Source organism: Guyanagaster necrorhizus, assembly GCF_019112545.1.
Source record: "Guyanagaster necrorhizus MCA 3950 unplaced genomic scaffold BT62scaffold_3, whole genome shotgun sequence".
Lineage (NCBI taxonomy): Eukaryota > Fungi > Basidiomycota > Agaricomycetes > Agaricales > Physalacriaceae > Guyanagaster > Guyanagaster necrorhizus.
Window position 1 is genome coordinate 1,614,356 of NW_025064882.1, and position 24,509 is coordinate 1,638,864.

A 24,509-nucleotide genomic window follows, 5' to 3' on the forward strand; every position below is an offset into this window, starting at 1 on the left:
GCAATGATTTTGCCAGTAGGGAATGCAAAACTGTTGTCTTTCCAGTGCATTGCAAACGCATGGTAGGGCTCAAATCTAGGGGGGCCTACTTTGTTTGCTTCCGATGAAATGCAACAGGTAACCGACTGCCTGGCGTGACCTCGACCCGGTATTCCTCTGCCTGGACACCCTCAATGGTGATCCATGCAGAGAAATGGTCGTAGGTGAGCATTGCGGACTTCTGCATTTGCGAATTTGCGCGTGACAATTGCTTGGCTACGCCTTCCCAGGCATTTTCAAATTCCGCCACCCTGTCCTGAGTCTTTCCATGATTGTTACCAACCTGTACTGCAACCTTTTAGATGCGGTGAGCTGCTGCTGCCTTCCAATATTCTACCGTGAGTATCTGCATTTGCTGCATCTCCGTATTCCTGCTCTCAGACGACCGTATTAGCTTCTACTTCGAGGGGCCACACTCGGACGTGAAATGGAAGGAAGCAGCAATGATAAGGTTTTATTCTACTCTTCATGCCCCCGAAAAGCACTCATTGACTCGTCTAGCAGGCACCGGCATCGCACGTCTGGCCACTGCCATTCTTTGTGGCTGCTATCTACTCGTGGTTTATGCGCAGGTTCATTCCCACTGTCAAATTCACCTTTTACTACCTTTTCACGACCGAGCGATCCAATGACTCTCACAAAGTTCGCCTCTTTCGTTTTGGTATACCCATTGTCATGAAGAAGACGCTACGGATGGTCAGCACCGAGGCGGATGCTCTACGATTCTTGAATGCAACCTGCCCTGACCTGCCAATACCCCGACTCCTCGATTCATTCGTGGTCGGAGAAGCCACGTATACCATCATGACCAAGCTGCCGGGGGACAATCTGTTGGACCGCTCCCTACCTTCGGACCAATTAGAAGTGGTGGCCAAACAAGTCCTGGATTTCTTGCATCAGCTGTGGCAGATTGAGCAACCAGGTAACTGCAAAGGGCAAGTTATGCGTAGCGCAAGTGGTCATGGGCTACCTAATCCTATGACTCTCCATTCCAACCTCAGCAACACATTTCCTTCGACACTTCATTGTTACGCTCTCATGAACTTCAAAGATCTGGACCATTTCGTCGCGGACACGGCTCCTGCCACTCTCGAGCATCTCGCAAATGACCAGGTGTGCTGGGTACATACCGATTTGCGGCTCCAGAACATTTTGGTGCTGGACGGCCGACTGAGTGGGATCGTTGATTGGGAGGATTCGGGATGGTTACCCCGCCACTGGCAGCTGCATATGTTCCGCAATGTATACATGCATGGTGTTACATTCGAATGGTGGGCCTTGTGGAAAAAGGAACGCATGCGTTTTGATGAAGCGGTAGAAGCAGTATACAAACTGTCTACCGACCTGATCACATATCCATTGTGAATCAAACTTATTTCCTAATAGATGGTAAGAAAAGAAGAGAACGTACTCATTATAATGACAGAACAGGAGGGTGATATTGGTGGACGAGGGACTGATAAAAAAGGGTCAGGAAATTATTATCAGCCTGGGTACTCATGGTCTTGATCTTCGTTTCGACCAAATTAATAAACTCGGACCGATTCTCTCTGCGCCCTGGAAAGCTTCCCTTGTCGTACAGACCCATCAACACCTGTAGGATCCAAGTCCGACATGTCATGTTATGCGCACGATTCTCGTCGACTGTGGCGTAGCTCGTGAAGACACTACGACAAATGTCGATAAAGTCGCAGCACGGCACGTATCCCTCCAACTTGTAGTATCCCAGCACTGCACTGTTTCCTGTACGCGTGGCTGGCGTTACCGTCTGAGAGCCGTACGTTTCCGCATACGGCCGGCCAGAGACTTGATACCAATGATGGCGAACGGCTCTGGAGTTGGCGTCGGTGATGATGATGGCCCAATGAAAGGCGCCTGTAGCGAGTTGCACGGTGCAGACGTATAGCGAATCTGGGTCGAGAGGGACGTGCTGGTGCATCCTACCAGCGGATAGCGAACTAGGCGCCATACAGCGAAAAGAGTGATAAGAAAAAAGAAATCGCAAGGGTAGATACGTCTGTGGGCCACCATTGGATAGGGAATCGAGCTCATCGTTCGCGAGTACTCACGAAACTTTTCGCCGCAAAGCCTCCCAATCCGAATTGTTCATCCAGCACTCGTCACAGCCTTTTATCGGAGGAATCAGAGAAAAGAAAGGAAGAAAAGGGAAGAAAAGGGCGCACGTAGAGTCGATAGTGGTAGGGCAAGATGGGATGATCATCATGGAGCAAGAAGCGTGCGTGGCGTTGTTTGACAATAGCCCTTACAATCACTTGCATCAAATTTATGTTTGTTCAATATTCTACTTGTCTACGAATTTCTATTCCGAAACTATGAATCTTTATTAAAAGGTGACACGGCACTTTTCTGCATGAAATCAATCAGATTTCAGATCACCCAAGGGCAAATAATATATATTTTTCTTTTCTAGTAATGCCCTCAATCACCGGCTCCGACTAGCCTTTGCAAATGATCCATCATCTGTCACATATGGAATGCAAGAAGGGAAGGAAAGAATTCTGTACATACTTGGTTATTGCCTCTGTTTTGATGCCTTGGGCCTGGCCTAGCCAGACGCGGTCTTCTTTCCTTGTTACTTCGCGAAGAAGCCAGCAGAAGACCGGTTCATCCTTCGCTGTTCTTCTCCGAGCCCAGCATGGCTTCGACATTATATGAACCATCCTGATGCTCTCGCGTCAGAGTTCCACTGCTCATTTGAACGTCCTCCAAATTTCTGCCTCATCAGCGTCTGAAACGCTCAACTCGGCTTGCATTTTCAATCACAAGTCGTCAATGATTCTTCAGATTAGAGATAACAGCCGCCATCATATATCCTGTCACCTCTTACTAGTTGTCGAGGCCTGATCTTAATCTGCCGGTCACAACGCCACCCTTCGTCAAGTAGTAGTCTCTATCTGCCCAGTTTGCATATCTTTACCGTAATTCCGCCCTCTTGACCTGTGGACCTCTAGACCTGTCATCAAAACTTCTCATTTCCATGGACACCGCTGCGCGGTGCTAATCCTACAAATTCAACTCACCCTGATTCTTCTATATCCTATTCGTAGCCTTCGAATTTGCGGCGATTATGCTTGACGTCCTTGTCCATGTAGATTGTCGATTTAAAATGCAAGAGCCAGCACAGGCCATATGCAATAATACGTAGTCCTTTTGAAATGTCTCCTAGATGACGCCTTTATGCCTCTCTCAACCCCGTCTTCACGAAAAGCGTCGAAAACAAAAACTGCGACAGCTGCTCATCATGCAGCGGTAGATGCCTCCATCCTTGCCTGAGTTCTCCCAGCGGAACACAATAGCTTGCAACCGCCTTCTCGTCTTCTTCGTCATCACGCACAGCAAAGAGCACAAATATTAAATCAAGCATGCTTTCGCCCCCGATACAGTCAAACGACAAGGACAGATCTTGATTCCATACAGGATTGAAACCATTGTTCTTGACCACGCCCGTTCTAGCCGAAATTTTCTTATCCTGAGTTTTGCCAGATTCGAGTGCCTCGCTCCATTCGTCAAAGGACGAGTGCGTCCAGTCAGGCACATACAAAGACACCTCCACGTATGGATCAATTACCGATTTTTCGACGACCTCTTGCCCAGAGCTATTTTTGGGGAGAGGGAGTTGCTGGGCCGATACAATCTATGGACTCTGTGAGCGGGAGGAAAATGGAAGAAGATGCTGCTTCATGCCTTGACTTCAAATGTGTACCTGATCTTTCTCTCCAACAAGGATTCGCCTCCAGGTCTCAAAGCCTCTGGTTTGAGTACATAGCCGCATCGTCCATTTCGCTGGAACATGGCTTGATTGATCATGTACCCTAAATCTGATCAACCCAAATTAATATCATTGTATCAAAAACAATAAGTAAGCCTACCGAACGTCTGCCAGTTTATGGCAACCAGCTGCGCACCTACAGCCCAGTACTTTACCGGTTCATAGTTCGTCGAATTTACCCTCGTCCCCTTCGGATATATTCTCACCATATGTCCGTGTGTATGTCGTACCAGGGCCTTGGGATCAGTTCTGTTCGCCCGTGACTCGGAGAGAGAAAAAATGTGCTCAGGCGCATATGTCTCCGTTGCCGAAAGGCCCCTGCATTTCACACCGACAGTGTAAACGAGCAGGGAAGCGAGTTTGAATGACATTAACGGCTTGTTCTTGGGTTGGGACTTTTTCACGCGCCGCCAGCGGGATTTGAGGTTGTCAAGTATACTAGAATCTGTGCCGGAAGACGACGACGAAGACCAGGATTCGTCGGCTGCGGTCGCAGCGCGAGCTTCCTCAGTTTTTCGGACTTGTTCAGCCGCTATTTCTGCAGCAAGATAGAGATTTTTGGCCTGGGAATGCTTAATCAGTGAACTGCCGAACAAGGTAAAAACATACCTTCAGCAAAATCTTCCCTTTCAAATCCTTAGGGCTTGGTAGCTGATCTACAGGCGGCCTTCCTTCTACTGGCGCTTGTATCATTGAATCGCCGAAAACGGCTGTCATGAGTTCTGCGATCTTGTTCTGTTGCTGAACTCCACAGTGGACTTCGGCACTTATGATGATGGCATACGGTGATGTGACGAAGGCGTACTTGGCGATAGCTTCACATACAGCCCGTACAGTGACTTCGGAGGTCAAGGTTTTGCCATGATAAACTACAGGCTCGCCATCTTCACCATCGTAAATGTCCACTGGGAGGGAGGGCGTTAAGCGCCTCAAGTGTACAAGAGAGAAGAATTGACACGTACACTCAACGCTGCGGCAGCTGTGTAGAAGTGCACGGATGTATCCTTCAACGGTACTCACTCCAACAAGCTGATGTCCGACAAGATAAGTGTTGTGAGAGGAAGATACGAAATATTCCGGCATCGGACGAGTCATGTCTTGCCAATTAGGATCATTTAGTTCGGAAAATGGACTATTATCATTAGAGAAGAGGAAAGATACGAAGGCACCCAAGCTCATGACCTCAGAGTTAGGTGAATATCTGGAAAATATAGTTGAAGCGTCTGCTGTAGACTGTACAGTGTATAAGTCAAGGGGAGGACGGCTCAGAAAAGGATATTTACTTTTTGGCATTCGTGGAGGAACTTTGTGAAAGTGGGTAGATCGAGTCTTCCTAAATCATTGTATATCGTTTCGATATCGGGCCGTCTCTTGAGCAACTTGACGAAACGCTTGAAAGCATCAAAGTCGAGGTAGCCATACCTCTGGCTGTCGGCCTCCTGAGAATGACTGTCGATCAAACGTACAGCTCATAGTGAATAACCGCATACCTCGAAAATCTTTCTCAGTTCTGCCTGAGATGAATTTACATTCAACCTCCTGCACAAACCCTCAACTTCTGCAAACTCGAGTCGCTGATCACCTTGGCGATCCGCCCCTTTCCAATACTGCTTCTCCCACACCGTGTCTCGAACCTTGATGTTTCCCAGGCCAGTCATCAAACCCTGCCTGACCACACAGAGCTTCTTGAGGGTCGTAAGCCAATCAGTGAAGATCTCAGTGGTGTCGGAAACGATGTGGATGGTCTTATAGCTGCCCTCAAGGATGTAAATGATAGTTATCCATCGATCCTCCATCGCTTGCGATAACTTGAACTGTGAACGGTAGTATCTAGATTCTGGACCTGAGCGGATCTCCTTGATCGCTTCAATGGGAACTGTATGCAACTGTAACAGGGCCGTAGCAAGAATCGGAAGAACAAGACGCACTGACACCACTTTTCCTCGATTCGTAGAAGATTTGACCTTCATCCGGATCTATACGAAACAGTACCCTTTTCTCCTTCTTTGCTGATACCTTAAGCATCATAGTGCCCTGCTGCAAGGCCAGAGGCACGCTCGTATCTGGCACAACTGGTACATGACTTAGCGACTGGCTTGATGATTGCTGAGACATTGTAAACTCAGTTTCCTTTGAGTGCCGGAAGGGTAAATGAAAATGAGGAAGATGATGGTGCTGGAAGGGCATCGTCAAGGATTTCCGAATTACTTCGGTCTCGACGGCGACAGACAGCAAAGCACGTGGCTGATGACGCGTGACGTCATGGTAAAATATACTTCCTTTGTATTTAAAATTTTTCGTGGAGCGCAGGAGTCCTAGATACACGCTCTCCAGCCCCGGAGTCCTTCACCCTGGATAAATCTTCTAAAAAGGTGCCGAGTGCTCTATGTAGTACTTGTTGGATAAGGGGGTGAATTACCACAATACTTACCAATCCCGACGGTGAGTCTGGCGAGGGTGGGTGCTTGTACCAAAAATAGCACTGTGGCACTGTGGCAGTCTTATCAGACAATGGGGCTCTTGAACCAAAACATTGTTCCTTGCTTTGGCCGAAAAAGTCCTGTCTATGTTTCGGGAAAGGGCCCTTTGTCCTTACTTGCTATTGCTGGCGGTGTGTCAACAGCTTATTCAAAGATATCTTCTGCCTAATGCCTCAGCCTTAGATCTTTCCTTCCACTTCAAGTTCTTCTCCTGGCAGTACTCGAACTTGGCCTTCTCTTTCCGTTACAACGCCTTAAGGGGTCCCTGTCTGATCTATGTCACCACTGTCTTTGCTTCTGAAAGGTATCCGCCCCAGGTGTGAAATCTGATCTTTTAATCGTTGGTGGCCTGGCAATTACGATCAAGATATACATTTCGAGTCGACACAATTTCAGATTTGTATGAACTGGTAAATATTCCCTCATACGATGCAGATTGTGAAGAATTGTCAATTCGTGCGAACTAGCTCGATAATTTCCATCAGTCTCCGTGCGTTTCTCTTTCTTCTTCCGCTGCGGCTAAGTTAGTCTAACTGTGTTATAATCATGTTTGCTGTGTTCAACGCTTGGCGGATGTACACAAAGTCTTGAGCAGTGACGCTTGTTCCCAAGTTAATTCCATCCCTCTATTCTGGTCTCATATCATCCCACATACGGTACAGCTATCTTTCCCCTCGAGCCCTATACGTCACTTCAAGAAATAGGTTACGAACTTTGATGCCGAGCCTTGGTCTCCGTTATCTTTTTCGTCTAGTTCGCCCTGTGACGAGTTATGGCAACTCAATCTCCTGTCTGTGCGTCGAATGAGGCATTCGTATCTCCGCTGCGACCTCTAGAATTCGAGTTCATAGCGCCCATGTCGACAATCACGTCTGGTAATAATTTACTCCATGTAAGAGACGTACAGGACCCAGGTGATGCCGGTCCGGTATGTAGGGGTCGGTCATCGTCGCAGGGTCGCAAACAGAGGGCAAAGCCAATTTACTGCTTCGATGAGTCAATTGCGCCATTTAGGTACAGCCGCAGTCACGCGAAAAAGACCTCGAAGAAGAGCGGACATACAGATATTCGGTAGGTCTTGTGCTTCTTTCCAGTTCCTTCAATTCTAATAATGGCGGTGATACTGACAAAAACTGCGGGGATTCCGAATGTAAGGATGCTCCTGCGCACAGCTCCGAGACGGGATTTGATAGTGCGGATGTAGTCATACTTGAACCCAATGGGTTGAATACCACCATAACGACCGCCAGCACATGTAACATTGTGGCTCCAGGAGGCGAATCACAGAAGATGACGGTTTCTCCCTCCAATTTAGACTTTTCATCGTCGTTCAACTCGGACTTGGACGAATACGGGGCGGAAATCACAGGACCGAGCTTGGAATGGATACGAAAGCTGACCGGACGGTGAGACTCTGAGAGCAGTGCAGAACGCGGCGCAGCTGGCGGCAGGTGGGCCATGATCAAGGATAAGCCAGGACGAGCCGTGCGGCCAGAATTTGGTTCCGTGATGATATTTGTATGGATCGGGGCGAAGTTCTGATTATTTAATATGGGGTTACGTGGAGGTGGAGATAAAGAAGCGTGGTATCGTCAATGCATTAATTACCGTAGGTTGTATCTGTGTATCTTAATCGTGGCAAGATATGGCGAAATAATTGTGATACTAGGAACTGACCAGTCGTGGTGCCATGCCTCTCTTTTCCGGGTTGACGTGCTGCAAGTCAATTGTTCCTTTTGGGTTGCTGATTGATGCACAGTCGCTGCCGGGTACCTATCGGCCGTAAAATCATGCTGGCCTGACAGAACGAAGTAACATGTAGCGTAATCAGTATGATTGCTTGGTGATTGATTGCCTAAGGTTACGGCGTGAGCGCTTGAGCGCTGATGTACAGGTGATACAGGTCCAGCCTAGGATCGGTATCGGGGTAATATTGCATGTCGCTGCCTGTCGCTTCATGTCGATTTCATATGGTCTTGAGATTATCACGAACGATGAAACTAACTAAGGGAAGCAAGGCGGGCCATTATTCATGGACTATCACACCGTTCGGTAACTATTTAGGTACCATCACCGAGGGACCGCGGATGGCGGCAGAGCGCTAGCAAGGAAGGGATAAAAGCTCGGTTTTCATTGATCTGCGGTATGGACCTCAAGGCGCAATTTAAACTCCTGGGCATTCCTTTTCTTATTCAATAGTAGCAGTGTAAGTAGGTTTTTATAAGAACGACAGGCATAATCGTATGACCTGTTACTGGCCCTCTTCGTGCGACTGTGCATATGCAAGGTCGGGTGACTGACTAGTGCAATATTAATCATTCATGTTGTCGGTCAAATGACCAGCTCTTGCTGGTGGGTGGCGGCAATGAGTCGTGGAGAAGAAGAGTGGGCCAATGTTGAATATCCTTCGCTCTATAGCTGACAAGATTGGCAGTTTTCGAACTGTAAAATGCCGAATAGGCTATTTACCCCGCATCGTTTCCCCAGGTTACAGCATTCTAGGGCACAAGTGAGCGCTTCCCCGCATTGCCTCGGTGCTGAGAAGAGATCCGATCAGCGAGCGGTTCTACAACATGTAACAGCCTGTAACAGGTGTGTAAAACAGTGTAATGAGGGGATCATGGGGCGCCACAGAGAACAACATCAAAGGCAATCGTATAAGGAACAAGACGGGCGTCTCACAGGGATGGACCATAGAAGAAACTTGGACTTGGATTCTGGAACAATAAATCCAGGAAAGTTTCAGGATAATCCAAGAGGAATATTCGGGTCTGTCGAAGAATTTGTCTCGAATATCCCGAATTACAGCGCACTCTGTTGCTGTAATTGCCTTGTGACCCACCAATGACCGTCTGTGGAAACGGAGGAACCCGTGCGGCGCCTGCGGAAGATACCGATCAGTCCATGCCAGTCACGAGTGCAACGGATACTTCGGAAATATATGGCACGTGATCGGAACCAATGCTGGGAGATCTCCGGCCCGTGAATCTCTTTTTTGGCGGTCTCAAACCCAAGTTGCTCGCTGTCGACCACCATCTCCAGGGCAGAGCGAGCTGTCCCCTACCTCATGCTGCTTGCATTACCCAATCCCGTCCTCGCCGTCGCTGCCGACGTGCTCAGAGATCTCGATGGCGACGAAGCCTTGACAAGTCTTTGGTTCCGTGCGTTTTCCTGTTATCGTCAGGGCTCACTGATGTGCTGACTTGTCCCAACATCCCAGTGTTCACAAAGTGCAAAAGTTCGCTGCATGATGGCAGGCGTCTTGAGAATATATCCTGGCGACTATGGCATCGAGAAATGGCTGAGACGCAGACTTACCGCCCACTCACACCTGCATCACCGACGACAGATGCCACCAGATTTTCACCGTTCAATTCCCACCCGCAGGGTGAGTTTTAGCTCCATGTATGCGGGCAGTTTCGTTGAGTAGGATTTTGTCTCCTAGCGGGCGAGAGAGTCGTCAAGGCGCCCAGCGACCGAGTGTGCATAGGCAAGCTGATTGAAGATATTGGGATGTGCCAGCCCATCACCAGCTGCGAGGTTGATGGAAGCAAAAGCAGACACAGTAGGGGCGACAAGCATGGACCCAAAGGCAATACATTACGGCCGTCGTTACCCACGACGTCGGCGGACACGGTGACTATATCCATCATCCCGGTGTGCGATGCCCCTCAAGCCGATGGATCGCCCGTGCCAAGTTCACCCGCGTCCCGCCGTCCGGCAATTTCGACCCCCTCTCCAGGTGCTCCTTCGTTCCCACGTGTTGTCGTTGTTAATCCGACGCCCAACCCTACACCTCATCCTACGCCACCAGCAACTCCAGTATTGCCATCTACCATATCAAATTTGCCATTACCTAATAGTCCTCCCCAGGCGCCTCCTGTTCGCTCTTCTTCAAGACCTCCTGTCTCTTCTCGTCCGCCTCCAGCGTCCCTCGTACCTCGTCAGGTTCAGTCCATGTCTTTATACCCCCCAGCTCTCACCGCCTCCGCTGCATCCCTCAAACCTTCAGAACGTATGTTCTATGTCGGCACCGGCTCTCCGTCTTCTGGATCTGGCACTTCAGACTCTCCGCCTGCATCTGGTTCAGGCTCGTCCAGCTCGCCATCAGCGTCCGCGACGTCCGAGTTGCGGACAGATTCTGCCCTTCGTCCACGGTCCTTATCAAGTGATGGCCGCTCCAGCGGCGAGAGTAGTAGCAGTCATACCGATTTCAGCGATGAGCCCGAGCCAGGTGATGTTCAATCAAGACCATCGTCCGGCGTGAGGCGTCGCATCCAACCCAAGAAGAACAAGTTTTTTGTCCACGCGGGTCGACACCATCACGGCATCGGTCATTGGCCGAATGGTCGAGTCAGTTCCCTGAGCCAGAGCAAAGAGAAGGAGCGCATGGACAGAGAAGAAAGGCACCGCCTTGCTCGTGAGCATGAAGAGTTGGAGACTCGGAGGAAATCAAGATTGGAGCAAGAGGAGCGAGTGAAGTTGCAGGCGAGAGAACGGGAACGGGAAGCTGAGCGGCGACGAGAGGAGGAAGAGGCGAAAGAGCTGCAACGGGAGAAAGAGGCGGAACAGGAGTTGGAGCAAATGAAGGCCCGTGAACTAGACAAAGAGAGGGAACGTATCAAGCAAGCTGAGCGAGAACGTGAGCTTCGTCGCCGAGCCTCTATGGAAACATTACCGCGACAGCTCGCCATTGATGCCGAGATCTTCGATTTCAACGAGGACGCGTCGGCCGACCCTTTCCTTCAAACAAGCGGTTCACAACCCGATCTCACACGAACATATTTTGGACTTAGTCGTGCTCTCAGTCCCCCGAAACCCAGTACTTCCAAAGGCAAAGGCCAAGATCACGGACTTCGACAGCTTACGAAGTCTGGCACCGATCTCCGAGCCATGGTCAAGGAGAAGACGACCACGCGTATGCAAATGCAGCGGTTGAAAGGGGCTTTTACGCCTCTGAGGAACAGTCCATCAACGAGCCTCAAAGAGCGTAATGGATTACAGCGTTCGTCGCGCAAGGCTTCACGCGAAACTTTACCCGAAGTGCTTGTTAAGAGACATAGTTCCCCCAAGCCACCGAGTGTGAAAGGAAAGGGCAAGGCAGACCCGCAACAGCAGCAGACTGGAGGAGGGCGTCCCATTGTCATTGTCGATGAATCTGACGAGGAGACTGATTCGGGCGAGGATGGATGGACATCCTGTGACGATGACAGCGCTGAAGTCGAGGCTGTGACTGTAAGCGATTTTTTGCGATTGCCTTGATTTTCTTCTCAACGTCGTCAGAGTGAACATGACCATGTATCGCCTCGCATATCGCCTCGTCGTAACGTACAGCTATCACAAAATACCCGTCATCCACCTCCTAATACCACTACGAAGGCTCGTAATCCTCGGCGACAACAGGCACCGCCTCCAGACGCTGCTAAGCTTCAGGATGCAGTGCTGGAAGCTGCGCGGCAGCGCGATATGTTCGTCAAGATCCCCAAGGGCAGTTATACCAATCTTAATCGGACGAATTCAGGGCTCCTCAGTCAACTCATGAATCCGGATCCTGCACGATTACCCCACAGTCAATACCGTCGTGTGGAATCTAATACCGAACTTGGCTGTGGGAGCAGACTTATGGGAGCAGACATCGGACTACAACCGAGTCATAGTGCTGTGGCGTTACCCGTCTCTGCACAGGTCACCGTCGGGAGTATGCGGGACAAAGGAAAGGTCAAGACGAACCCCGTGGGCACAGATCGAACTTCTCCCCCGGGAAATGACGGATACCGGCGCAAAGGACGTCCGGAGGATGAGGAGATGGAGGATGACTCTGATGGGGAAGATGATAATTCGCTGACCGTTTCGAATAGTGTCGCGGAGGCGCGTCTGAGAGCCATTTTTGGAAGTAGTCGGGGAGGAGCTGCGCTTCCACAAGTCAAGGAGCGGAAGAGGGAACCATGGATCGAACCTCCGGCGGCGTCACCGCCTATACCAACGCCCGCGAAGGATCTTCCCATTGTGACCGAACACGCGCCATTGGGATTCCCATACAATTTACCTGTTGCCGCTATGCCTTCGACACCACGGACGACAAGGCAGAACATGCTCAGGACAGAGATGTCTGAGAGTGTTCGGCAGAACCTTTTGTGGTCACGATATATCCATAAGCAAAGTGTATTGGGTCCTCGGAGAAAGAGCAGTCCGTCGCTGCCTGATCGCGAGCCTATTGCAACGATTAATCCGGTTGTACATCTGACAAAGCGGGTAGACGGACGGCGGTCTGGTGGTGCTGATGCTGAGCGGGAAGCGGTGCGGAAGGAACTTCAACGGGTGCGTCTGACACGAAACAAGAGCTGGGCTGCAGAATATCACCCTACACAATGGGATTGATCCTCTTAGCCCCCATGACAGATGCGTCAGCTTCTCCGTTGCCAATGGTGTCCTTGTCGAAAGTGTACTACTGGGTGTAATTTTTATATCCTTTTTTTTCACTGTCATTGGTGTTTATTTTCTCTCAGGGTGGACACTTCGTTAATGATAATCTCAGCTCTCGTCGGCTATATTGGCGACTATTCTACCTTTTTCGTCCTATTACTTTGTACATTTCCCATTGTGTCTGTATAATAGTGTTGAAATGCTTTCAGTAAACATTTGATGTACTATACAATTATCCATTTGACGTAGTACACAGTAATGGAACAGCATTTGAAGCTTTTCCCCCTTTACCCGATGACGACCGGCCTCGATACTTCGGCGAAGGTGCAGGGTGGTAAAAGTAACTAGTCGTTGTAATAGGCAGGTTGCGTACGTATTATAATAAGGAAAGAAAACTCAAGTTGGGACGCTTGCCAGAAATGGAGCGATCTAAGCAGCTCTCCCAGTCGATTTTAGGAAACTCTTTGGATCCAAGGCAGATGGTGCGATTTCAATAGCTATGTGGTTTTCCGTATGTCGCGCAACTGATGGGAACGATGGAAACTGCTTATTGACTCCTTGGTAGCAGGTAGTATTCATCGACTTGGTATTCTGGCGGGATACTGTGGGCTGTTCAGTCGTCGTACTTGCCACTGTTGATGCTAATAAATGATATTTGTTGTGGTTGAGTTTCATCATGGGGGTATGCTGTCCGTCGTCGGAACAACTGCCGTGTGATCTCTCGAAGCAACATTCCATCTTTTTTTTTCTTGACGATTCTATACCCTTCTATAGCCGAAATGAAGTAAAGATGAGGAATAGTCCGCAGCACTCGAGAGCTGCTCCTGCAGTACCCCTTAAATAAGTACGATTACCAGTACTAGTAAGCATTTGCCGGATCGATGATGTGGTTCCACGGCACCGAATCATTCGTTTTCTATTCTAGATCTTCTCTTCAATTCGGCTTGTATCCATACCATCATGTCGTCCAACGAAGACGAATACAACGACCACGACCAGAACCCCAGTTCCAAGAAGCGGCGCGTCCAGCGGGCCTGTGACATCTGCAGACGGAAAAAGAGTGCGTTATAGGTCTTGGTAGGGCCGCCGGCCTCCCACTGACTGTTTCTTCTTTACAGTTCGGTGTAAGGCATTCATTGAATGGAACCGATACCAGCTAACTTTATGCTAGGTGATGGCGTCCAAATGCCCGAGAACCGATGCTCTAACTGTATAGCGTACAATTTTGATTGCACATATGTGGAGGCAGCCAAGGTCTGTCCTTCTTACAGTCTGTCATGTTATTCGTGTTAGCTGACAATGGCTGCAGAAAAGAGGACCGCCCAAAGGGTCTGTCGTCACCTCTTCGTCATTTCAGTGGACTCATGTTTGACAGTTATGTCGAAAGCTTGGAGAACCGGCTGGAGAAGATGGACAAGCTGTTGCATAGGGTGCGTGCGTGAGAATCGCGTTCATCTCATTATTCACTCCTTTCTAGCTCATGCCAGAGGCGGACTTCACAAAGGAACTTGGAGGTGGGTTTGACCGCGAAACCTGGTCCATCGAAAAGTTACCGACTTCGCTCGACTCTGGTAACATTCCAGAACTTATGCGGCCCAAAGGAAGTGCCTGCCACCCTCGCGATATTGCCACTTCTGCTATCCGGGCGTATAACGACATTGAAGATAAACTGCTTGAGGACGATTTCGACCATCTCACGCTAGCGGATAATTTGCAGCAAAAACTCGAAGTAGATTCTGGCGGCTACCGATTTTTTGGCAAGTCCAGCGGAGCTCAATTAATCAAGACTGCAATGGATTTGAAACATGGATATACCGGCCATGTGCAACGTGATCCTCTTGGCTCGAAGAGGTCGGAATTCTGGACAACTCGCCCTTGGGAAAGCGCCGGAAATATTCTCGATGGAAGGTTCCCTTCGTATTCATTCCCGGAGGATGACTTGCTTTCGTCCTTGGTCGAATTATATTTCGCAAATGTCAACATATTCCTGCCCCTACTTCATCGGCCTACCTTTGAACGCTCAATCAGGGCGAATCTGCATATGAAAGATGAGATGTTTGGTGCCGTCTTACTGCTCGTATGTGCAGTAGCTTCGCGCTATTCGAACGATATGCGCGTTCTGCTTGACGGAGAGGAATCAAGGCATTCAAGTGGATGGAAATGGTTCGACCAAGTGCAGCTTGTGCGCAAGTCGCTCCTATCTCCGCCATCCCTATATGATTTGCAATTCTACTGTGTGGGTATCTACGAAGGAGTAATGCAATGAAGTACTCACCTTATCATGTAGCTGTTTACGGAATTCTTGCAAGGCTCATCGGCGCCCCAGGCGTCATGGACGATGGTAGGTATCGGTATCCGACTAGCTCAAGACGTTGGAGCACACCGAAGGAGACGAAATTTTAGTCCTAACTCCGTGGAAGATGAATTGTGGAAACGAGCCTTCTGGTGAATGCACTTCTTTGACGCAACTTTGACCGTTCCTGACGTTGGTGTAAAGGGGTCTCGTATGTATGGACCGAATAAGTAGCTCAGCTCTCGGCCGTCCGTGTGCAATACAAGATGAAGAGTGCGTTTGTGGGGTATCATTTTGATCTCTTCTAATTGTTTGATCTAGTATCGACATTGATTTTCCCGCCGAGTGCGATGATGAGTACTGGGAGCAACCAGATCCTGAGCAAGCCTTCAAACAGCCTCCTGGAAAACCTTCATATGTAGCGTTCTTCAATTCATTTTTGAAGCTCAACCAGCTGCTTTCCTTTTGCCTACGTACAATCGTGAGTTAATATTAAGAGACTCGTTTATAAGCTCATCGCTTGGTACAGTATTCGATCAATAAATCCAAAATTCTGCTCGGCTTCGTTGGCCAGCAATGGGAGCAACACATCGTCGCGGAGTTAGATTCTGCGCTCAACAAATGGGTTGACTCAATACCAGATCATTGTATGCGCAACATTTACTTTGCCATGAATCCTTTTCTTACATTCACTGTCAGTGCGATGGGATCCCAATCGCGACAATCTTGTGTTCTTTAATCAATCTGCTTACCTGTACATCGCCTACTATCATTTGCAAATACTCATACACAGACCTTTTATTCCTACCCCTCGCAATCCTTCACCCCTCTTGTTCCCTTCTCTTGCCATTTGCACGAATGCTGCACGTTCGTGCTCACACGTTGTTGACATTCAAAGTCGCAAGGGCGGCAAGATCCCTGGGGTCGGCGTAAGCAGAACTCTGGTCTCTGGTTCTCATGTGTTCTGATATTCCACCTTTGTATAGATTCCAGTCTTCACGGCCGGCATTGTTCTCCTCTTCAACATTTGGGGCGGGAAACGGTCCGGCCTTTCTATTGATCCTAACAGGGAGATGGGTGACGTACACAAGTGCATGAGGGTTCTTCGGAGTATGGAATCGTCGTACGTATCGTTCCTCCATTCGAGCTTTCAGTAATACTGAAGCTGCCGCCGCTACAGATGGCATTTCGCAGGCCGCTTATGGTAAGGCTAGGCAATTTCACGAGTATCCACGGCGCTCATTCGTCTATTGAAGGGATATCCTGTACGAGCTGGCTTCGGTCGGTGATTTACCGTTACCCAAAGCAAGCCCCACTCCAACGAACAAACGAGAACGTGACTCTGATAGCCCACGTTCTGTGACCCCAGCAAATGGGAGCCCCTCAAGCGGCGTTACAGATTTCCCAGCGACTCGTGCTATTGTTGGAAGTCGGCGGATTTCGAATAAGGAGCCTGCATCCCGAAAATCCTCGAAATCAATTTCTTCAGAGCCTTCCGCCGCATTATCTTCACCGCTACCGGCTCCAGCAGCGTTGTCTTCATCCCAGCAACTATTTTCTCTGCCAATCTATAGCGACGAGCTTGGGCGAATCCCCCTCCATGGCCAAGTCAGCTTTTCGAACCAAGCGCAGACGCCTGATTCCCATGGGTGGTATGCAGGATCATCGTCGTCACATGGACAAGGACCATCAGATGGTGTGCAGAGTGATTTCTCGTTCATAAGTCAGCCTTTCTATGCGCAGGTGCCGCCTCCCGGGTACACATCTACACATTACGAGTACGGAAGGAACGATGACATGAATGAAATGATGCCTATTGCAGATAGCACGCATATACGACAGCCACCGCCGCCGATTATGGATGGTCGACCGCACGAGTTACTGGATAATGATACCATTACAATGTGGTCCAACGCGCCTAGCGGGTTCGAGTATGTTCACTTACTCACTTTGTTTCTTCTGTTTCTGATTTTTTTTTCCCTTCTATTTCTTAGATTGGACGATTGGGGTACTTATCTGACTAATGTTAGTGAGATGCATAATCCGCACGGGAACGCAAACGTACCAGGTCCAAGATAGTGGTTGCACGACGAAGCGTGACTTTTTCTGTGTTGAAATGGAAGTAAATACGAATGTGTAGCACCTACTATTCTTAGACTCTGTATAGTATTGGTATTTGGCTTAATACTTTTACCTCTTGTTTGTTCCTGAACTACCAGTAAAAAGTTCAACAGGCGAGCGTTTCAGGCAGCAGGAAGCTTGGAACGAAAATGGGACTACGGCAAGTTCCGGCCTGTTTCTGTGTTTCTGAACTTTGAATTGCGCCACTTTTCACGGTTCATGTACGACTCCCGGCTGGCCTGCCCTCCAGAACTGAAAAGTGTTCTGTGCCCCCTTTCGCCCTTCTACGCACCTGGTGACCCTGTGTTTCAATGTACCTGTCGGCCTCTGCATCCCCGCATTTAAACTACTTTTCTGCGTTTCACTCTAGCCCTTGATGGTACAATATCTTGGCAAGCCCCCTTGAAGTACATGTACAGTGTTCTCTGCAGTCGTAGGATGCGATTTCGACCACAGGAAGGTTTGCACGCGTGCTTGATGGTTCATGCAACTTGATGACAACTAGGAAGATCAGCGGGCGATTCGGTCTGAAGATCTTTTGTTCTTGTTCTTTGCGGGGCTAGGGGCTAGGAAGCGGTCTATTTTCATTGATTGTCAGCCGGGACGTCATCGAAATATTATAGTCAATCCGGTCAAACAAAACCGCTCATCTTCACCTCTTTCCGTTATTTGTCCCACCCGATACTCGCTTGTGTGAGGTGTATAAAGTCTCTCTTAATCCTCCCTCTTCCTTGCTTTTCGCCCCACTCCTCTTTGCCACCCTTTTGTTATCAACATGCTGGCCTCTGTCGTCTTCGCTTTTAGCTTGATAGTGTTCACGACTGCTGCTCCTCACTCGAAGCGCCAGCTTGCACAGGTGATCAGTAGCTGCACCCAACCGAACACGGTCGCACTTACTTTTGTAAGTTTCATCCCAAGTGCTGCGTTTCGCTCCCTGCTGACTATTTTCAGGACGATGGTCCTTGGGAATACGCGTAAGACATCCATTCGCAATCCCATCACAACGCTCAAATAACCTTTTTGTAGAGAAGTCGTTAGCGATGCTCTCACCTCGAAGGGCGCCAAAGGCACATTCTTTTATAGTGCGTAGTTCTTCCGTTGACCACTTTCATGTCGTTCATGACCTTATTCGCAGACGGAAATAATTGCGCGTATTTTTCTAATCCTTAGCCCTCACGGCTGACACGTCTTATAGACGAGTGCATTTACGACCAAGCTGAGATCGAACGAGTGCAATACGTTTATAACGCTGGTCACCAACTTGCCTCACACACTTGGAGCCATCCCGACCTAACTACCCTGACTTGGGATGAAAGTACGTCGCTTGCTGGTTTTTTTTTCACACCTGTGGTCTAATTGAAATCGATATCAAGTTCATGATCAGATGTGGCGCGTAGAACGTCAGTCTATTTTCGGTTCGATGTTCAAGAAGTTGATGTCATCCTTGCGTCTGCAGAAGCCCTAGAGAGAATTGTCGGCGTTGTTCCCGCATACATGAGGCCCCGTTCGTATATCTTACATCTTTCAAATCAATGAATGGGGTGCTGAAGGCTGCTGCAGCGTACGGTAATTATAACGATCTAGTGTTAGAGGCCGCCTACATAAGGGGGCAGCAGGTTGTCCTCTGGGATTTCGAGTACGCACAACCTTGTCGTAACACAATTTCCTTACTGACTAGCTTCCCTAGTTCTGGAGACTCCGTTGGCGCCTCCGTCCAGGAGAGCGAAAGTACTTATGACAGCACTATCAGTCAACACCCCAGCACGATTCTAGCATTGAATCATGAGACGTATGGTAAGTTGCCATGCCTCTATTTTCCAAGATGGGGATCTGATGAGAACATCACGCAATCTATAGAAACAACTGCGTAAGTTGATTTGACTCAACATGCAAAATGCAGAATATTCATCGATGTCAAAAAATAGTTATGATGTGCTTCCATATGCCATCGACGAACTGCAAGCGGCCGGATATTCTCTTGTAACACTTGCTGAGTGCCTTGGCGAATCACCGTACCAGAGCGTCGGCAGCCCACAAGTGAATGATGTAAGTTCTTATTTATTTCCCCTATAAACCTGCCTGAAACAGCTGCTGAATACATTTCCTGCTTAGGGATGGACCTGTTAAGTTGCCTCGTCATTTCAGCACGAACTATGTCATGATTTGGACTATTCTGATTGTGGACTTTTTCTTATGCTATCGGCACCGTTCGCTGCGGCATATTTCGTTATGATCTTACTAGTTACGCTTTCTGTCCATTTCTAACGAATACGTGAATCATCTGTCAACCATCATTTCTTTGATCCGTGACATACCCTCTCAGGCTCTTGGCATTGTTGCTCACATGCAACATTCCTGACGTTCTCGCAGTTACATACTAGCTACGTCTTGGTTCGCTCCAGTTCGGTATCGGAGGGAATTCAAGAACTTGAGTCCGTTCCACGCGTCATTATTAACCAGAAGGTAAAGAACAAGTGACACCTATTGATGACAAGAGCCGAGTGATGGTTATCACCTCAAGAACGTGCCAGACGCTATGTTTAGTGCGCCTAAAAGTCACAGCTGACTCTAGGTACATTACAAGGATGAGGCACACAGTTCGTGCTGAACGGATATGTCAAACATCTGGCGGAGCCGTCCGAACGGCCATTCATGCCCTTGCGACAATTTATGGAATTCGATCAATGCTCCGTCGTAACATTAGAAATAACTTTTAAGTTTCTAGGGGATGCTATGGACTCAATCCAGTTACTGCCCTCACATTGAGCAGTGGTCCTTCTCTCTTTTCTGGTGGCTAACCTTTTGGGTAGGATGACCGTCCTTGGGTCTACCTGTAAGGAAGATCCATGAAGAATAACGCAAACAGGAAATTAACCCTACTCCACATACGATGTCAGCAATGCACTTGTAGCCAAGAATGTCAAAGGGACCTTCTTCAGTACGCGACCATCAGCCCTTCTAGGACTCATACTAATGATTTACATTTAGACGGGAACAATTGTTAGTAAATGATTAGCGATTCATTTATTCCGCAGTTAATCTACGCGACCTACAGATGCATGCATCTACGACGCGGACAAACAAAATCGACTTAAAATACGCGTATGACCATGGGCACCAGGCCACCTCCCACACTTGGAGTCACAGTGATCTGACGACCTTGACTTGGGATCAAAGTACGCGCTTTTAGTGAACAGCTGACGCGCTTCTCACGTACATTCGCTTTCAGTTTACGATGAAATGTGGCGTGTGGAACGTGAGGTTTTCATTGTTCTTCAAAAATCATTTTCGCTTATCTCCTTTCTGCAGAGGCATTGTAGAGGATAGTCGGTGCCGTTCCGGCTTTCATGCGTCCACGTTCGTTGATTTATCTGCGATTCGGAATGCTGTTTAGTCATATGGTCTTTTCGATTTTGAAGCGTACGACAACTCATAATCTACTCAGAGACGTCTCTTATATCCGGGGCCAGAAACTGGTCATCTGGGACTTTGAGTGAGTCCATAGTTTCTGTCAAAATATTCGTTTGTGTTGAGAACCGGAGTACCCTACTGCCGCTGAACAAGACCATCAGTACATTGTATTATCTCTTGGTATGTGTGTTCCTTCTGATTTCTCTGTTGCTTTTAGAAACCACAGTGTAAGGAATACTTGTAAGCGTGATATGTCGACATCGAGTTCATGCCGCATCAGCCATCAAGTTCTTCTTACGTCATTGACCGGCTCCAGGCCGCTGGGTATAATCTCGTAACCCCTGCGGAATGCCTGGGAGAGGCGCCGTATCAGAGCGTGGGCGCACCTGGAACACCCGATGTAAGCTACGCAGCGATTGTCGTCTTGCATAGTCACTAATATCATGATTCCAGGCTTCGTGGACGTGCTGAGATGCGCGCTGCTGCGGAGTCGACTTTACGACATTAAGCGCCTTTAAATAAGAACATTCTTCTTCTCTTCGTATTCGTCTTATTTTTCCTGTAAACGTTTCCCCGCACATTATTTTTGGCATTCATTGGATGCTGTACTTATGTAGCACCGACTTCATAAACTTGCCACCTCGTGTGAACAAAGATGCCGGCAAAGCGGGCCGTTATCCCGTTTGACGAGGAAAATGCTCGTGACTTTGTTCTTGTCGAAAACGATGTCGATGGCCTCTTCTCGTATCCCTAAGCCGCAGCCTTCTACTCCTACAAAATCCCGGATCAGCACCCCCGTCAGAAATAGCACACCGCCAACCAGAACCCGTATAAAGTCCACGACGCGCTCGACGACGCCTTCCAAACTCAAGGCACAAGAAGATACACCGCTGCCACCGCCGCCGCCGTTGAGCATCAAGGAGGCGATTGCGCTGAAACGAGCAGAAGCTAAGAAGGCTAAAAGCGCAGGTGGCTTGGATAATCTAGGCTCTCTTGAAGATGCGATCCCTACGGCGTCAAATGTGGCCCCAGAAGAGGATTTGCTAGGTCGGCTGTCTGTCAAGGAGACAATAGAGCGTGCAAGGAGTACAGGTAACAAATTTGTATTCATTTCTATGTCTTTCTGGACTCTTAAGGCGATTGTTACAAGGTACTCTAAATCTTTCGACACGCTCGTTGCCGTGCATTCCTTCAATTCTATTCGAGATACATCTTCGCGTTACGCCTGGGCCTCTCACGTCTGTCCCCGATGAGCCGTCGTTTGCATCAGAGTCATCCTCGGCTCCAAGACGCGGTGGAAAATATGATGCTCCGGCGTGGTTCGAAGGTCAGGACTTGAGGGTTCTCAAAGTCGGGAACAATGCGATTGCAGAAATTCAACATGAGATTTCTATGTTTGGCTCTCTTAAGGTCGTTGATGTGCGTCAATTACTTCTCGTAGGATAGTCTCTAATGACACACAATGTAGCTACACAAGAATAAGCTCCTCTCGTTACCAGATACCCTTGGAGACTTGTCTTCCCTAACAATTCTAGATTTGTCCCACAATGCTCTCTCAGTCTTGCCTCCCACTATCTTTTCCCTTCCCGAATTGACGACCCTAAATCTCGCTCACAACCAGCTGCCATCTCTGCCGTTCAATGCTCCCTTCTCCGATAGAAACTCCCGTATCAGATACACAAGCACTGATCCCTTCGCCCCTGTAGTGAATCGCTCCATAACACCTTTACCGCGTCTCATCACCCTTGATGTGTCCCACAACAAACTTGCCTCAGATGTCATGGATATTCCTAATATACCTACAGCATTGACCAAGCTTGATATCTCATCAAATCCACTTGGCATTCATAACTCCGCTACTCGCCAACTTCTACAAAAGTTAGGGACTTTGTCTGGTTTGAAAGAACTCAGACTTGACCATGCAGAAATTGGTGATGATGCATTTCCTCCTGATTTCTCGAGTGGACCTATATTTCCCCAGCTTCACCTTCTGGACGTTGGAGAAACAGCGGTGACAATGGATGCCATTAAAGTGGCCCTGAAAGGCCTTAAACAGAATATCTCGTACGATTTGACGATGGAAGAGCCATGCGAAGGTACAATTCGCGTTCTAGTTGGCAAGAAGATCATCCGAGAACAATGGGAACTAGAAGCGGAGAGAAGGGCACAATCCAGGTTCGTCAGAAATGCCCAGCCCAGCGACGGAACGGAGTTGAAGACCTCAGCATCTGAGAAGATCAAGACTGCGAAGGAGAGTTGGGAAATGGAAGCAGAGCAAGGGTTACTTACAGAGGGTGGCAAACGTCGTGCTCGAGCACAAGCTGCTGCTGCTGTCGTATCAAAGTCTGCGCCTCTATTCTTGTCTAAGCCGCCAGCACCGGCAGTTAAAGAGGCATGGGAAATTGAGGCCGAACAGGGCCTTCTGACGGAAGGAGGAAAACGTCGAGCCCGGGCTGCTGCTGCTCAGACTCCTTCGAGCAAACCGTCTTCGGGTCAATCTGCCTTTTCCTTAGCAAATTCGCAGTGTTATTCCGAAGCCACCCAGACTCTCATTCTACCTCCTTCTGCGCCACCTCCGAAGTCAGCTCATTCACGGACTTTTTCCCTCGCCTTACATACTTCACCCTCTTCATTGCTTTCGCGGACTGATATCGCTATACCGACTCCGACCCTCCCCTTGGCCTCAATTGTGACAGAGGCCTTCGCTGAGAACCTGAAGGTGCTTGTCCTGGTAAATCGTCGAATGGACCGCTCCTTTAGCTTACCCACTGGGGAAGGGCCTTTCCTACCACATCTTGAAGAATTGAACCTAGAAGGATGCAGCCTCGCTGATCAAGTTCCTGTGTCCCACCCAGGCTCTGACACTACCACTCCCAATTGGACGAACGAATCACTTTTGCCGCTCATCGCAAAACTTTTTCCAAGTCTTCAAACTCTCAAACTTTCGTATAATGTCATTTCGAGCTCTTGTCTGACAACCGACGCATTGTCTTCCCTCATTCTGTGTACGTCTCAACGGAAGGGACTGAAGCGTCTTGAGTTACGCGGCAACAAGATCACTACGCTTGAGGGCTTACAGGGCATTACGGAGCTGTTTAAGGGACATCGAGACGTTCCAGGATGGAAGTTGGACGAGCTGGACTTGAGAGATAATGAAATTGGGAAGCTTCCACCTGAGCTGGGATTGTTGCCGTTGGATGTTTTCTTGGTTGATGGCAACTTGTGAATCTCCATGACAGTCCCGTTATGCTTTGTCTGAACTGAGCTTTCTAGGTTCCGTGTTCCCACAAGAAGGGTTTGGGAACGTGAAGGCACAAAGGGGCTTCTGAGCTGGCTGAGGGGACGTATTGAGTAGGTATGTAGAAATGTAGAAGTTCCTTCAGTTGATTTATTTAGGTGGGAAGGCTTTTATAATGCAATCAACATATATTTATTGAACCCGAAGGCAGTAGTGACCTCCTTTTCATAAACTTAGTAATGGACAGCCTCCTATTCTAGTATCCCTCTGGAAAGCCGTGCTCTTCGTACGGAAAAATTCGTCTACCACGAATGACGGCCTTAACTTCTATACTGACAGAATGAATGGGCAATGTATGTTGGTCGTAAGATTCGCACAGACTATGTAGTTACATGTCTGGGATGAGAACTACCCTGTGCGCCCTGATTTCTATGTTGAGGAGGGAAGTGTGGCAACTCCCCTAATGTCAGTTCCCGGCTCCCTGAATGAACGTCAGAACAGTTCTCCAGACAACCTGAGTCATCCAGAGGCTGAGTGATTATGAACACTTACTGCCCATCCCGATCACAAATGCTCATTGTCAAATTATGTTTTGCTGTCTTTCATCTTTGGTGATAGTGTTGGATTGTGAAATGTCACATATACTCAGGATCTTCAGTTGCTGAGTGTCAAGCAAGGAAGAGTGTTCTCCTCAGACTTCATTCCATTTACTTC

At 48.6% G+C, this 24,509-nt stretch overlaps 8 protein-coding genes across 8 annotated transcripts; 6 read left to right on the plus strand and 2 right to left on the minus strand.

The window, feature by feature from the left end:
* The first annotated feature begins 484 nt into the window (after window positions 1-484).
* BT62DRAFT_422559 (kinase-like protein) lies at window positions 485-1,561 on the plus strand. The gene is made up of 2 exons (XM_043180848.1): window positions 485-1,391; window positions 1,447-1,561. Exons 1-2 carry the CDS (start codon window positions 604-606, stop codon window positions 1,457-1,459), a joined length of 801 nt encoding a protein of 266 aa, XP_043044922.1. The 5' UTR covers window positions 485-603; the 3' UTR covers window positions 1,460-1,561.
* A 4-nt stretch (window positions 1,562-1,565) lies between these two features.
* On the minus strand, window positions 1,566-2,008 carry BT62DRAFT_916436 (uncharacterized protein; the record flags this gene model as incomplete). Its single annotated transcript, XM_043183990.1, has 2 exons — window positions 1,566-1,633; window positions 1,672-2,008. The coding sequence occupies 2 exons, from the start codon at window positions 2,006-2,008 to the stop codon at window positions 1,566-1,568; spliced, it is 405 nt and encodes a 134-aa protein (XP_043044923.1).
* Window positions 2,009-3,103: 1,095 nt separating this feature from the next.
* BT62DRAFT_1039485 (PLC-like phosphodiesterase) lies at window positions 3,104-5,944 on the minus strand (the record flags this gene model as incomplete). Its single annotated transcript, XM_043178409.1, has 8 exons — window positions 3,104-3,694; window positions 3,745-3,878; window positions 3,930-4,392; window positions 4,439-4,734; window positions 4,792-5,062; window positions 5,113-5,268; window positions 5,320-5,705; window positions 5,758-5,944. 8 exons carry the CDS (start codon window positions 5,942-5,944, stop codon window positions 3,236-3,238), a joined length of 2,352 nt encoding a protein of 783 aa, XP_043044924.1. The 3' UTR covers window positions 3,104-3,235.
* Window positions 5,945-6,340: 396 nt separating this feature from the next.
* Window positions 6,341-8,095, plus strand: BT62DRAFT_990990 (uncharacterized protein; the record flags this gene model as incomplete). Its single annotated transcript, XM_043190261.1, has 7 exons — window positions 6,341-6,440; window positions 6,487-6,626; window positions 6,745-6,799; window positions 7,146-7,237; window positions 7,324-7,715; window positions 7,846-7,918; window positions 7,979-8,095. 7 exons carry the CDS (start codon window positions 6,341-6,343, stop codon window positions 8,093-8,095), a joined length of 969 nt encoding a protein of 322 aa, XP_043044925.1.
* A 962-nt stretch (window positions 8,096-9,057) lies between these two features.
* BT62DRAFT_927131 (uncharacterized protein) lies at window positions 9,058-13,019 on the plus strand. Its single transcript, XM_043185181.1, has 4 exons — window positions 9,058-9,470; window positions 9,530-9,697; window positions 9,755-11,544; window positions 11,593-13,019. The coding sequence occupies exons 1-4, from the start codon at window positions 9,377-9,379 to the stop codon at window positions 12,685-12,687; spliced, it is 3,147 nt and encodes a 1,048-aa protein (XP_043044926.1). The 5' UTR covers window positions 9,058-9,376; the 3' UTR covers window positions 12,688-13,019.
* A 534-nt stretch (window positions 13,020-13,553) lies between these two features.
* Window positions 13,554-17,223, plus strand: BT62DRAFT_961281 (uncharacterized protein). The gene is made up of 16 exons (XM_043188589.1): window positions 13,554-13,594; window positions 13,658-13,792; window positions 13,851-13,856; window positions 13,904-13,986; window positions 14,042-14,061; window positions 14,108-14,162; window positions 14,210-14,968; window positions 15,020-15,177; window positions 15,230-15,298; window positions 15,347-15,506; window positions 15,555-15,672; window positions 15,725-15,954; window positions 16,012-16,148; window positions 16,206-16,229; window positions 16,282-16,956; window positions 17,020-17,223. The coding sequence occupies exons 2-16, from the start codon at window positions 13,693-13,695 to the stop codon at window positions 17,102-17,104; spliced, it is 2,679 nt and encodes an 892-aa protein (XP_043044927.1). The 5' UTR covers window positions 13,554-13,594; window positions 13,658-13,692; the 3' UTR covers window positions 17,105-17,223.
* Window positions 17,224-17,828: 605 nt separating this feature from the next.
* BT62DRAFT_422736 (carbohydrate esterase family 4 protein) lies at window positions 17,829-19,462 on the plus strand. The gene is made up of 12 exons (XM_043180849.1): window positions 17,829-18,047; window positions 18,098-18,120; window positions 18,173-18,228; window positions 18,282-18,293; window positions 18,342-18,461; window positions 18,520-18,546; window positions 18,603-18,650; window positions 18,707-18,782; window positions 18,834-18,940; window positions 19,004-19,013; window positions 19,072-19,192; window positions 19,259-19,462. Exons 1-12 carry the CDS (start codon window positions 17,922-17,924, stop codon window positions 19,271-19,273), a joined length of 741 nt encoding a protein of 246 aa, XP_043044928.1. The 5' UTR covers window positions 17,829-17,921; the 3' UTR covers window positions 19,274-19,462.
* A 1,820-nt stretch (window positions 19,463-21,282) lies between these two features.
* BT62DRAFT_978216 (L domain-like protein) lies at window positions 21,283-23,912 on the plus strand (the record flags this gene model as incomplete). Its single annotated transcript, XM_043189331.1, has 4 exons — window positions 21,283-21,649; window positions 21,708-21,976; window positions 22,026-23,779; window positions 23,831-23,912. 4 exons carry the CDS (start codon window positions 21,283-21,285, stop codon window positions 23,910-23,912), a joined length of 2,472 nt encoding a protein of 823 aa, XP_043044929.1.
* Window positions 23,913-24,509: the final 597 nt, after the last annotated feature.

What these genes read in the sequence shown, in the direction of transcription:
- BT62DRAFT_422559 (XM_043180848.1), top strand. Translation starts at nt 604, where the DNA reads ATGCGCAGGTTCATTCCCACTGTCAAATTCACCTTTTACTACCTTTTC.
- BT62DRAFT_927131 (XM_043185181.1), top strand. Translation starts at nt 9,377, where the DNA reads ATGCTGCTTGCATTACCCAATCCCGTCCTCGCCGTCGCTGCCGACGTG. An exon ending in CTTGACAAGTCTTTGGTTCC is followed by an intron (nt 9,471 to 9,529) that starts GTGCGTTTTCCT and finishes CCAACATCCCAG; the next exon opens with TGTTCACAAAGTGCAAAAGT. An exon ending in CTGAAGTCGAGGCTGTGACT is followed by an intron (nt 11,545 to 11,592) that starts GTAAGCGATTTT and finishes CAACGTCGTCAG; the next exon opens with AGTGAACATGACCATGTATC.
- BT62DRAFT_961281 (XM_043188589.1), top strand. Translation starts at nt 13,693, where the DNA reads ATGTCGTCCAACGAAGACGAATACAACGACCACGACCAGAACCCCAGT. An exon ending in CATATGTGGAGGCAGCCAAG is followed by an intron (nt 13,987 to 14,041) that starts GTCTGTCCTTCT and finishes CAATGGCTGCAG; the next exon opens with AAAAGAGGACCGCCCAAAGG. An exon ending in TGTGCAATACAAGATGAAGA is followed by an intron (nt 15,299 to 15,346) that starts GTGCGTTTGTGG and finishes TGTTTGATCTAG; the next exon opens with TATCGACATTGATTTTCCCG.
- BT62DRAFT_422736 (XM_043180849.1), top strand. Translation starts at nt 17,922, where the DNA reads ATGCTGGCCTCTGTCGTCTTCGCTTTTAGCTTGATAGTGTTCACGACT. An exon ending in GATGGTCCTTGGGAATACGC is followed by an intron (nt 18,121 to 18,172) that starts GTAAGACATCCA and finishes ACCTTTTTGTAG; the next exon opens with AGAAGTCGTTAGCGATGCTC. An exon ending in TCCCGCATACATGAGGCCCC is followed by an intron (nt 18,651 to 18,706) that starts GTTCGTATATCT and finishes AGGCTGCTGCAG; the next exon opens with CGTACGGTAATTATAACGAT.